Source organism: Castor canadensis, chromosome 9 (assembly GCF_047511655.1).
Source record: "Castor canadensis chromosome 9, mCasCan1.hap1v2, whole genome shotgun sequence".
NCBI classification, from domain to species: domain Eukaryota; kingdom Metazoa; phylum Chordata; class Mammalia; order Rodentia; family Castoridae; genus Castor; species Castor canadensis.
In genome coordinates this window covers 90,219,859-90,232,121 of record NC_133394.1, presented here as the reverse complement: position 1 = coordinate 90,232,121, position 12,263 = coordinate 90,219,859, and the positions used below count along the sequence as shown (strand labels likewise).

The 12,263-nt window shown below is 36.9% G+C and overlaps 1 protein-coding gene and 1 long non-coding RNA gene across 3 annotated transcripts in view; one reads left to right on the top strand and one right to left on the bottom strand.

Annotated features, from left to right (window-relative positions):
* Fras1 (Fraser extracellular matrix complex subunit 1) overlaps window positions 1–12,263 on the top strand; it is a 424,489-nt gene that overhangs the window by 374,550 nt on the left and 37,676 nt on the right. For both annotated transcript variants that reach the window (XM_074041924.1, XM_074041925.1), the window contains 4 exons: window positions 299–446; window positions 7,079–7,284; window positions 9,947–10,103; window positions 11,771–11,971. In XM_074041924.1, the coding sequence (XP_073898025.1) occupies window positions 299–446; window positions 7,079–7,284; window positions 9,947–10,103; window positions 11,771–11,971 (712 nt within the window). The remainder of the gene's footprint in view (window positions 1–298; window positions 447–7,078; window positions 7,285–9,946; window positions 10,104–11,770; window positions 11,972–12,263) is intronic.
* LOC141410943 (uncharacterized) lies at window positions 7,147–11,921 on the bottom strand. The gene is made up of 3 exons (XR_012435752.1): window positions 11,803–11,921; window positions 11,209–11,273; window positions 7,147–7,269 (listed from the first exon to the last, which is right to left on the bottom strand). It is a non-coding gene; the product is annotated as an uncharacterized lncRNA (long non-coding RNA).

Below are 12,263 nucleotides of genomic sequence, written 5' to 3'. Positions count from 1 at the left end.
ATTTAAAAACAGAAACATGCAAATGAGAGGACAAATTTGTGATAGAATCTTCCTAACACTCAACAAGTCACCTTTCAGCATCAAATATCCAACAGTGTACAGATTTAGAATACAAATTGCCCCTGTTTGATATAAATATCCAGAAACATACTGCTAGGAGTATATAATAGAGATGGATAAATTAAAAAATCTTGCTTTAAGATGACCAAAGAAAGACAACCTTTGTCCTAATCCACCAAAGGCAAATGGATGTTGGGTACTGGATACTCCGTAAAGTTTTCTTTGCTTTCTCCTCCAGTATTGCACTTTGACCATCTTGGATGACACTCAGTACCCAGTAATTGAAGGACTGGAGACATTTGTGGTTTTCCTCAGCTCAGCACAAGGGTCCGAACTAACCAAACCATTCCAGGCTGTCATTGCAATTAATGACACATTCCAAGATGGTAAGAGTTTGGGAATATCAGCCTGTGGTTCAAAACATATGTCTTTTTTTTCCCTTAATTTCCATGTATGTGAAACTGTAACTCATTCATATTTCCACTCGAGAAATGTGTGTGTGTGCTCACCTCCATGCACAAAGACACACATGTGCACACTTTTACATTGAAGTGTTCAGGGGAGATGACCATTCATGTTGCTCATACTCTGCCAGTCACAAAGAGACGTATAACTTGGGTCCTGTACTCAAGAATTCCAGTGTCTAGTTAGGGATAAGATACTTTTTTTTTTTATTCATATGTGCATACAAGGCTTGGGTCATTTCTCCCCCCTGCCCCCACCCCCTCCCTTACCACCCACTCCACCCCTCCCTCTCCTCCCTACCCCCTCAATACCCAGCAGAAACTATTTTGCCCTTATTTCTAATTTTGTTGTAGAGAGAGTATTAGCCATAATAGGAAGGAACAAGGGTTTTTGCTGGTTGACATAAGGATAGCTATACAGGGCATTGACTCACATTGATTTCCTGTGTGTGTGTGTTACCTTCTAGGTTAATTCTTTTTGATCTCACCTTTTCTCTAGTACCTGTTCCCCTTTTCCTATTGGCCTCAGTTGCTTTTAAGGTATCTGCTTTAGTTTCTCTGCATTAAGGGCAACAAATGCTAGCTAATTTTTTAGGTGTCTTACCTATCCTCACCCCTCCCTGTGTGCTAAAGCTTTTATCATGTGCTCAAAGTCCAATCCCCTTGTTGTGTTTGCCCTTGATCTAATGTCCACATATGAGGGAGAACATACGATTTTTGGTCTTTTGGGCCAGGCTAACCTCACTCAGAATGATGTTCTCCAATTCCATCCATTTACCAGCAAATGATAACATTTCATTCTTCTTCATGGCTGCATAAAATTCCATTGTGTATAGATACCACATTTTCTTAAAGGGATAAGATACTTAAACAGAAAAACCAGAGCATATTGTGATAAATTACTGTACGTCGAGTACTGTGGATGCACAGAGAACTGAGCAGTCACTATGGGATAACTGTAGAAGATTTCAAAAGGAGGACATATTAAGTAAAGTCTTCAGGCATGACAGTTTAGCTAATGGGTAATAAATGAAAGCCTATTTCAAATGGACATAGTAAATACAAAGTATAAAGTATTGAAATGTGCGTATTTGGGAAATAGTAGAATGTTTCCTTTGATTTGACCATGGAAGGAGGCAAATAGAGACATGGAATGGGAAGGAGGTTGGAGTCAAGTCCTAAGAGGCCATATGTTCCAACCAAAGGACTTTGAAACAAAGGGGAATAAGATGTTCCCTTTTAGAGCAGAAGAATGGTATGATTTTGGTTTGAGGAAACCACTATTGGCAGTATTAAAGATGATGTGCAGGAATGAACAGAGACAGGTGTATGAAATATCAATTACTGTTTAAGATGTAACCAAAGTAACCAAAGGTGAACCAGAAAGGACAGTTGCTTCTCAGGAAGAATTGATGGGAATTAGAAAGTTGAGAAAGTTAGATCCATTGTATGGACTCTAGTGGTGAGTAGAGAGATGGAGTCACATTTTCCCCTAAGGCAAGAAGACCCTCCCTCATCAGCAACCCCAGATGTTGACCAGGGAACCCATGATTAAACTCATTTAGTGGCTGGAAAATCCACAAAGGAGGTGGAGATATATTTAATGTTTTTATTCATTCTTAAATAATTTATATAATGCATAGAGTATTAAAATGCAAATGGCAAAAATATATACTGTGAAAGTTTCACTTCTGTCCCATCACTCCATCTTCCAGGTCCCCTTATTGGAAACAACCATTCTACTCCATTTCTTTGTATATATGTGCATGTGTGTGTATTTACATAAATGTATATGTACACACAGAGATGTACACAAAATTATTGAGGGATAACTCACATAACTAAAGTTCACCCTTTTAGTGTACAGCTCTAAAAGTTTTGAAAAATGCACACAGTAATATGCAAATCAGCATCATAGAGATGTTGAACAGTCCAGCACCCTATAGAATTCTCTCATGCATCATCATAGTCAGTCTCTCCCAAAAAACAATCCCTGACAACCACACATCTGTTATCTGTCCCTGAAATTTTGCCTTCTCCATAATGTAATGTAAATCAAATCATGTAATATATATAATTTTAATCAGGTTTCTTTCATGTAGAAAAATGCATTTGAGAGTCATCCATATTGTTGCATATGTGAATAATCCATTCCAATTATTATGGAGCAACTTTCTATTATATAGATTACCACAGTTGGTTTATCCATTAGCCTGTTGGATGATGTTTGCATTGCTTCAAGGTTTTGGCAATTATGACTAGAGAGGCCGCAAACATTTGCATATTTTTTATATGGATCTAGTTATTCATTTTTCTGGAATAAACACTGAGAATGGGGTTTTTGGGTAATACAGTGAATGTATGGTTAGCCTTGTCAAATTTTTTTTAGAAGCTATTGTAGTAGGTGTATAATGATATCTTATGGTTTAAAGTGATTTCCCTGAGATATTTTCATATACTTTTGCCATCCATACATCTTCTTTGTTGAACTTTTTTTCAAGTATTTCCCCCATTTTTAAATTGAGTTTTCTCCCTCATTATTGCATTATTATACATTTTGCACAAAAATTCATGGTTTGCAAATATTTCCTGCCAATCTTCTGCTCATCTGTTTGATGTTTCTAACAATGTCTTTGAAAGAGCAATAGTTTTTTGTTTTTTTTTTAAAGTGGCCACACTTAATCAATTTTTTTTTCTATTAGAGACCATTCCTTAGTGTTAAATCTTAAGAAATCCTTGCCTAATCCAAGATTACAAAGATTTTCTCCTGTGTTTTCTTCCAGAAGTGTTACAACTTTAAGTTTTACATTTAAGATTGTGACTCACAAAATAGGAACTTTTAAACCATGAACAAGGTTATAATAATTTTACTATTTTATATCACGTTACTTCAGACTTTACCAAGTGATCCATTAAACATTATCTCAATAGCTCACAATCCCATGGTTTTCCTTTTGTTTCTGTTTTTTAGGTAAGGGAAACTGAGAATGAGGGTGTAAACAGCCACCCATGCTGTAGTAGGAACCAGCATGTATTCTAAGAATTTTCACTCCATGTCCATCCCCTTGGTATTATACAACATGCTTTTTTTTGTGCAGTATTAGAAACTATGGGATATTTTTTCCTCAGAAGAAAAGGAAAGCCATAGAAAGAAGGAAAAGTAGTTACTTTTTATTCTTGAAAAGATTTCTTACCATTTTACATGAAAGGACAGCTGATTTCCCTATGAATTAGAACGTGAATGCAGAGTTGGAAGTCCTAAAATATAATCTCAGCCCTCCACAGCATAGCTCTTTTGCCTTGAGGCTACAGAGCCTCATTTTGTTCATCTATAAATAATAAAAATGTCTACTTCACAAGATTGTTGTAAGAAATAAGTCAGATGAAATATGTGAAAATACCTACTATGGTCCCCATCACATGGTAGATTATACATGTTAATTTCTTTTGTTCCTGATGCATATGTAATTTTTCACACTAACCATTAAGACTCCAGTAACACATACAATCCCCACTCTGTTCAACACAAGAGTCTACTTATATTTTAGTTGAAAGCCACTAAGTTTACAAACTTAGGAAATGAATATATGAAATAAAGTATTTCTAATCTTTCAGGGAGGCTACAATATATTTTCAGTCAAAAATTTAACCCAGGGAAAGAAATCTCAAAACCTGTTTCAATAACCTATTGTAGTATTCATGCTTATTTATGTTATCTTTCTTCCTAGTAATTAATAACTTACTCTTGTTGAGTTCATTCAGTGTAGCAATCTCAAGTACCAAGAGTACATTATCTTCAACCCTCACCATAGCCCTTCAACTTGTCACACTGGGGTTGAAGAATTTGTATAAGATCATATAGAGTGGATGTGACAGAGCCAGAGTTGACTCAGATGTAGTCCACCCATATCCAGTCCTTGAGTTCCATATTACAGTTTTAGCTGGCAGCTGTCCTTAAATAGCAACACTTACTGTCACTCAAAATCCTTATGAAGTCAGCTTTCAGCCTCTGACATAATCTTAGCTCCTTTCATCTTTCTCTACTGGACTGATTTCAGGACCCTAAATCATCTTAAGTAGCTCATCTCAGAATGTTTTCCTCTTCTGCTCTGGTACCTAGAATTAGACTGTCTTGTAGACATGAGTAACACTGACTGAGCAAGACAAGAAGGGTCTTGTAACCATGACAGCTCCTTTATGTGCAACAGAGTCTTACCTACTCATTAAGTCCCAAGAAACGAGGCAAGAGCTCTCCTAAATCTCTGACTTAACCATTGCTCACATCCCAGGCACGGTGGTCAGTGACTGAGAAGATTACCGAAGGAGCAGCGTTTATAGAAAATGTTCTGTGCCTAAGACTGGTATTCAACCTTGTGTGGGTTACAGGGTAATGGAGAGCAGAGTCACACAGCCCGTTTCTGTATGAAACACACAAATGAAAAAATAATTATAAATTGGCCATGTACATAAATATGCTGAGACAGGTGCTGACAGTAAGTGCATTGTAGTCAATGCAAACCCATGAGCCTTCAGGGTAACTTCTGTTTTGTATCATGTCCCTCACCAGTGTAGAAAGAGAATGTCTGTAATCCCATGAATGAGGGCCCATGATACACTTCCTGGGGGCTCTACTGCCTTACAAGCTTGAGAGAATGGCATCAATATGTGTGAAAGTCCTTAACATAAAGGCTGATCTACACCAACACTGAGCATAAACCTGTCCTGAATTCACCCTGCTATCTGCATTGTCTATTGTCAGTCTCCAGATGTCTGGGGACTTCTTAAAGGGCAGTCAGAAGTGTTCACTCCCTCCCCTCCCCCACTCTCTCTCTGGTATATACAAATAGAAGGAAGAGTGAATATCTTGTTAAAGAGTGAAGACAGGAGTCTTTTATAACTCAAGAGGAATTTGGGGTTGATTAATGCATGGCAGAACCTAAACATTGCCAATTTAGCCCTTAACTGTCTCATCAACTTGAAGCATGCCAGCCCAATAAGAAAACCCAATCTACAGCTTTAGACATCTGCCAGGAACAGAGAACCTTCCTTGTTTGTTTTGTTTTTTCCCTGGCAACAAGCTTCCTCTTGTCCTTCTGTGCTGAGTAATGTCATTGTCACCTACATTTTAAGAGAACAGACTGTTTCACTGGATGACAGACCCTTACCCTGGTTAATATTCAGGACTTCTACACCACAGTCACTAGTTTTCCTTTAGGAGCAGTATTATTTAAGAGGTATCTTCTATTTTTTTTTATTAGGTAGTAATTGGTAGGCTGAGTTCAGACAATGGGATGATTTTTATCTTTGCTAGGGCCAAGAGTTCTGAGCAGGGGTAGATTATAAGCAAACAGAACCTTCTACACATGGACTTACTGAGTGGCAAACTGCTTTCAGCACCCCTTCCTGCTCCTTCCTTTTAGGTTTGGCAGGGCACATCCAGAAGGCAGCCAGGAATAGGGTGATAACAGCTTTGGGGTCATTTTCCTATAGCCCTAAAGACTATTTTCCACCTCAGAAGGCTTTGACATGTGACTCTATTGTAGGAAGTAAAGAGGGAAAAAAGGTTCTTCATAAAGAGAAGCCTGAGGTTAGGGGACAAGTAGAAATTGTAATGTATTAATTCCCTACCAAAACCTGAGTGCCTCCTATGAGCTAGACACTATATTGAGTGTCATTAAATCGGTCCTCTCAGCAATTCTATGAATTAGATATTAATATTTTAAATTCACATGTAAAAAAGCTAAGACTCAGAAAGTCTAAGTAACTTCCCCTATGCCATGAAGCTGGGATGGAAACTCAAGCCTCTTTATTCCAAAGTCCTTGTTTTTAACCACCGGTTGGCTATGGGACCTTCCTAAAGTCAGATAAGGACATCAGTCATAAAAGAAGAGGTAACTCCCTAGCAGTGGTCACAGAATAGGAGCCAAGGGGTGAAATTCAGTCTATGGATGTGTGTCATTTGGTCCTCCTAGTTTGGACTTATATGGAATTTCTTTTCACTATTTTATTTGTTGCTATTTTTTAATGTAGAAGAAAAATCCTGATCTCTGGCTTAATTTGAAAGCAAGAGCTGGCAACAAAAGAGTAGAGCCCTTTAAATAGATAGGCTGTCTATTTCATCTTTGCCAACCTTGCCACTCTTCCCTATTGTCTCCCTGACCCTAGGACCAATGTGAGGGGCTATTTGTTATCAGACTTACACAGCTTTTTGTCTTTCTTGTAGTCGTAGGAGGAAAGTAGACTCTTAAAAACCCAAGTCATGATATTTCTTTCATTTGTTCCATTTTTCTCCTTACATTACTTCTCTGCATTTGAGGTAGTGACCATACCTGGAAGTTGAGCAAAGACAAGTACAGAGCCAATTTATTCTGTTTTATTGGAATCACAGCCATAGTAAAAGCAGCTGTCTTGTCCTAAGAGCAACAACCATACTTTGAAATCCACTTAGCACCTGTGATCTGTCAGCCTGTGTTGGCCTTTAGCAGAGCTCTGCTTGGGCCACCAAATCTCCACCTCTCGCTGATGATGCCTCCATCTCTCCTTCACATGCCCAGTGCCCAGCATGCAGTTTGCAAAGGATCTACTCCTGGTGAAGGAGAAGGAAGGTGTGCTGCAGGTTCCCATTATCCGGAGTGGAGACCTGAGCTATGAGTCATCTGTGAGGTGCTACACGCAGAGCCATTCTGCTCAGGTCATGGAAGACTTTGAGGAAAGACGAAATGCAGACTCTTCACGGATTACGTTTCTGAAAGGGGAGAAGGTAGGAAGGTTTATGGTAGCTGAAAGATGAAATTCTTTTCTTCCTATTACCTTATTTTTCTGTAGCCAAGTAAATTAAACAAATTCTGAACATTCTTGGAATTTTCTTACTAATTGATAATGTCTTTAATATTCTCTTGACAATGCACACAAAAAGCCATGGGCATAGAACTCCTAAGAAACTCACCAGTAAATATGACTGCCTACAAATCAAAGGCTACACCTCAGTGTATATCAAAAAGCATATACTGAGATCTCATTTCCCCATCTGTAAAATCTGAATTGCAGGTCATTGAGTCAGTTCCAGCCCTTGGCTCAAGACACATTGGTCTGTACAAAGCTCTTCTCTTTTTTGTTTGATTTATTCATTTTATTTTGCTCCTACTCTTCAGCCACATTCCCTTCTATGCCACTAATCTATTGTGTTTAATTCAAATCTTCTAATTTGTATCTGTTTTCAAAAAGCTTATTGTTTTGTGTGCTTGATTTGTAATTTATAAAAATGTTATTTTATCTTTTTTTTACAGTAGTGTGTTTTAGAATCTACTGGTATTGGTTTTAATCTGTTGTTTCTGGCTGTTGCATAGTATTTCATGGCATGTGTCTGCTGTACATTACTCATGCACCCCAGCAATAGATAGTAAAGAGCCTCAGTGATTGCACCAAGTTACCTCCTAACCCTGTACCACCACAAACAGTGCTTTAGTGAAGTGCTTATACATGTGCCCTTACAGAACAGACTGAGAATTTTTTTGGGATACATATACTTAGGGACAAAACTGCTAGACCACAGGGCACGCACGGGCTTAGTGTGTAAAAAGGAGTGTCAGAATACATTTTTTGAATGCCACTAGAAATTATGAGGATTGCTGTAAGCCTACATCTGCTCTGATAATTAGGATTATTCATCTTTTGAATTTTTGCTAGTGTAAAAAATATAAGCCTACATCTCATTTTAACTCGTGTTTCTATACTACTTTTTTATAAGCTTGTTAGCTTATTGAATTTCCAATAAGCTTATATGCTTATTTTTGTTCTTTGCTATTTATTTTATTGGATTATTGTCTTTTGTTATTTATTTTTTATGACTTTCTTATACAGCTTAAATGTTAATTCCTTGCTAATTTTAGATAATGTAAACTTCTTTCTCTTTCTGTTGCTTATCTGTTGCCTTTAGCCACAGTGTCCTGAGTTGAACAGAAGCCTTCAATTTTGACATAACTAAATATATCAAAATTATGTCTGATTAATGCCTTTGAAGTTCAGCACATAAAGACCCTCTCTTCATCTTTAAAAAGTCATAGCTTCCCTTTGGGGGATTCTCTTGAGTCTTACACATTTATGACTCACAAAGACTGGTCCTAGTTATATGTTTTATAGGAATTTTACTGATGTTAGGTTGCAACCTGTATTTAAGAACATATACAAATACTATAGATACAATCTTGCACTTTGATTCTACATGTCTGTATTTGTTTTAAGTTCAAAAGAGAATTCCTTGCCTATTCAAAAGATAATTTTTAATTTAAGAAAAGTATAAAGAAAATACAGCCTAATATTTAACCCACATGACAATCTATCATTGTTCCCAAGCAGACTTTGGAATCTTCATTTTCTTTGGCTTGCTAAGCATATGTCTTTGGCACTTGTCATTTACTAAAATTTCTTCTTCAAAAAGACTAAAGAGTCACTACTAAATTCATTCATTCCATTAAGAATTCTTATTGTAGGAAAGACGGTGTAGGAAAAAAAGAAAAAGAACATTCTTCAGAGACTTAAAACCAGGTTAGCAAGCTACATATAGACGTTCCCAGGGATATCTTCCTACCATTTAGTCTGACTTGGAAGTATGCAAGTGGAACTTCGCTCTGCCCACATGTCTTTTGCAATATAGTAAGACAGTGAATTTAAAATGGTGCAGCTAAAAATGTTCTACTTCGTGTCACATGACTACTATTTGGGCTGCTATGTATCTAAAATAGTGTGGCTTTATTTTACATTTTCTCAGGAACACAGTACTCAGTGGAGAATAGTCACTTTGAGAAACATTTGATTTCTTTCCTCTAAACAGGAACTTGGGTTATGTTCTCAGGCTTTCAATACTCAGCAGATTTCAGATAAGATGCCATTTGGCAGTAGATTTGTTTGAGAGTTCTTTAGCGTTTAAAGGTGTCTTTAGTCTAACATGAAGCCTTTCTGAGTTCCTTGTAAAACTGCCCCATTTTTACAAAGAAAAAGGAATGTTATTCGGCTCCCCAGGAAGTCTGGCAATATGTAACACCCTCATACTAGAAGGCAATCTATTGTAACATGTGCAAATGTACTCATCAGCCTAGGCAATGAGTACAGATATTCTAGGCACAGATATTCTTCAGTGTGTTTAGTGGGTCATTTGTTTTAATTTTGGTCTTCATAACTCATCATCAATAATTCAAAGTGATACAGAATGTTCTTATAATACAAGTCTTGCCATGAAGGGAAGATCCAGTCAGACATGAACTTCTAGATTTAAATATTCTATTTTATGAATGAGATTGTCTGGATTCTTTTGAATTCATACCAATTGTTTGATACTGCATGTAGGAAAAATCATTTTCTAGAAAACCAAGCAAGTTCCTGATAGCCTGCTGCAAGTTTAATTTATCTTGTGCCATTGGTTCCAGGTGAAGAACTGCACTGTGCATATCCATGACGACTCCATGTTTGAGCCGGAGGAACAGTTCAGGGTTTACCTTGGCCATCCACTTGGAAACCACTGGAGTGGAGCTAGAGTTGGGAAAAATAACATGGCCACCATCACAATATCCAATGATGAGGATGGTAACAGAAGAAATTTGCCTCGAATTACTCTTAGCTTGATAGGACATGAACTAATACTTTACTAAAACTGTAATTATCAGTGTCTTGGAAAATGAAAGTGCTATAAAAGTACTTATGATAACAATCTCTGCATATTTATTTGTTTATAGCAAGTGACCACCTTCTACAGTGCTCCAGTGAGTTCATAGGAATTTCTAATCTCATTATTCTCTACCACATTGCTAAGAGATAAGGAACCTGTATGGTTAAAAGCTAGGACAGAAATGCTAAGACAGAGAATTAAAAACAATTTAAGTCACTGCAGGTCAGGAGTAAGGTTAGAAATACAATCAGGATCAGTAGACTCCAATGAACTAATTACTTGGTTTTCTTCTAATTGATCTGACCTATTAACCTAAAATCACCTTAAATTCTAGAGTTAGAGTGGCTCACTAGAGGAAACAAAACCTGTTTCTAATTGAAACATCATTATTTTACTAAAATAGATATTTTGATAAATGAATATATAGTATTACAAACAGTAACAACTGCTTTTTATTTAATGTTTAGCTCTTGCTAATGAAAAGCCAGGAACTAACTTAGAAATCAGGTAAAATACTGAAAGTTGGTCTCAAAGTTGAATTAATCCTTATTTAAACTGACAGGTTCAAATTCTGAAACAAATCAGTCCCAGGCACACAGAAAACCTAATGACCAAAACAAGCTAACCAATTCACATGTTCCTGCAACTTCCTGATGTCTTAAAGAGCATCCGTACTGAAAATTAGGAAGTTTCAAGTGATGCTTATCTTCCAAGGTTAGAAAGGCTTGACTTTCTGAGACAGAAAGAAGGAGGAAACAGAGATGAGAAATTTCTACAATATTGTATAATAAACTAAAAATGGTATAAAATTTGTAATTGCTCAATATTCCCATCTTTCATCTCACCCTGTCTATGACCACCACACCCATCCCACCCTTCCTCATAAGAAAATAATAGAGAAGACATAATATGAATTTTTTGTAAAAGCCAACATGATTATTCTTAATCATTTCCTAATAATGACAATAGTGCCTCAAGCCAGGTTATTAGGAAGTCTTGTTTTCCTTAACTGATCATGCTTACCTAAAAAACTTGAGAGAAGTTAGGAAAAGCCAGGGTGAGGAGGTGAGGACTCTGGTATGGAATATCTAAAAGATCAGAGATGAGAGATGGACTTGGTAAATTTAAGTCATATATAAATAAGATACATTATAAATCTTAGAAGTTCATACTTCATAAGTAAAAGGATGGCTCACATAACCAGTCAATAGATACTTATTGAGTGCCTGCAATGTCTCAGTTCCTTGATAAATTGTGTAAATTTAAAAATATTCTGTGAACTATAATGCCAAGATGGATACTGGGACATTATGCATTTCAAAATTCCTAAATGTATTTCCCCGTTATATTGTTTTGAATAAGAAACATGTGAGAAATAACTTGTACAGGATCACAAATAAATTCTTTTTTCCAAAGTTTGCTTAGGGATAGATGCTGATTGACTTTGATGACTGCAAGGCATTTTGCCTTGGTATTGTGAACTAATGTGAACAGTTCACTCTTGCTGTTATAAGGTGTTTCATAGGAACCTGCATCCTCTGTACCATTCTAACTTGCTCTTGTTTTCCTAACCTTGTTTTCTTAGCCCCCACCATTGAGTTTGAAGAGGCTGCATACCAAGTTCGGGAACCTGCAGGGCCAGATGCTATCGCAACTCTGAACATCAAGGTCATCCGCAGAGGAGATCAGAACAGGACTTCCAAGATTCGCTGTAGCACCCGAGATGGGTCTGCCCAGTCTGGTGTGGATTATTACCCAAAGAGCCGAGTCTTAAAATTCAATCCTGGTAAATGAATACCAGTTCCAATCTGTTGCTCTCCTTAAAGGAGCTGTGAATACCTTTTATTTGAAGAAAGAAAAGAGAAAAAGCAAAAGAAGAAGCAATAGTTCTAGTAACATAAACCATTTATTAACACACATTTTTGAGTTTGTAGGTAAACTTTTTAGTCAGTAAAAATGCATGGGAAAAAATAAGTCCCTAACTTCAGGACATGCTGGACATTTGGTTTAGTTTAAAGAATTTTTTTGTTAATTTTATCCTATGTCCTATGGTTTGGTTGAATGTTAGCAACACTTTG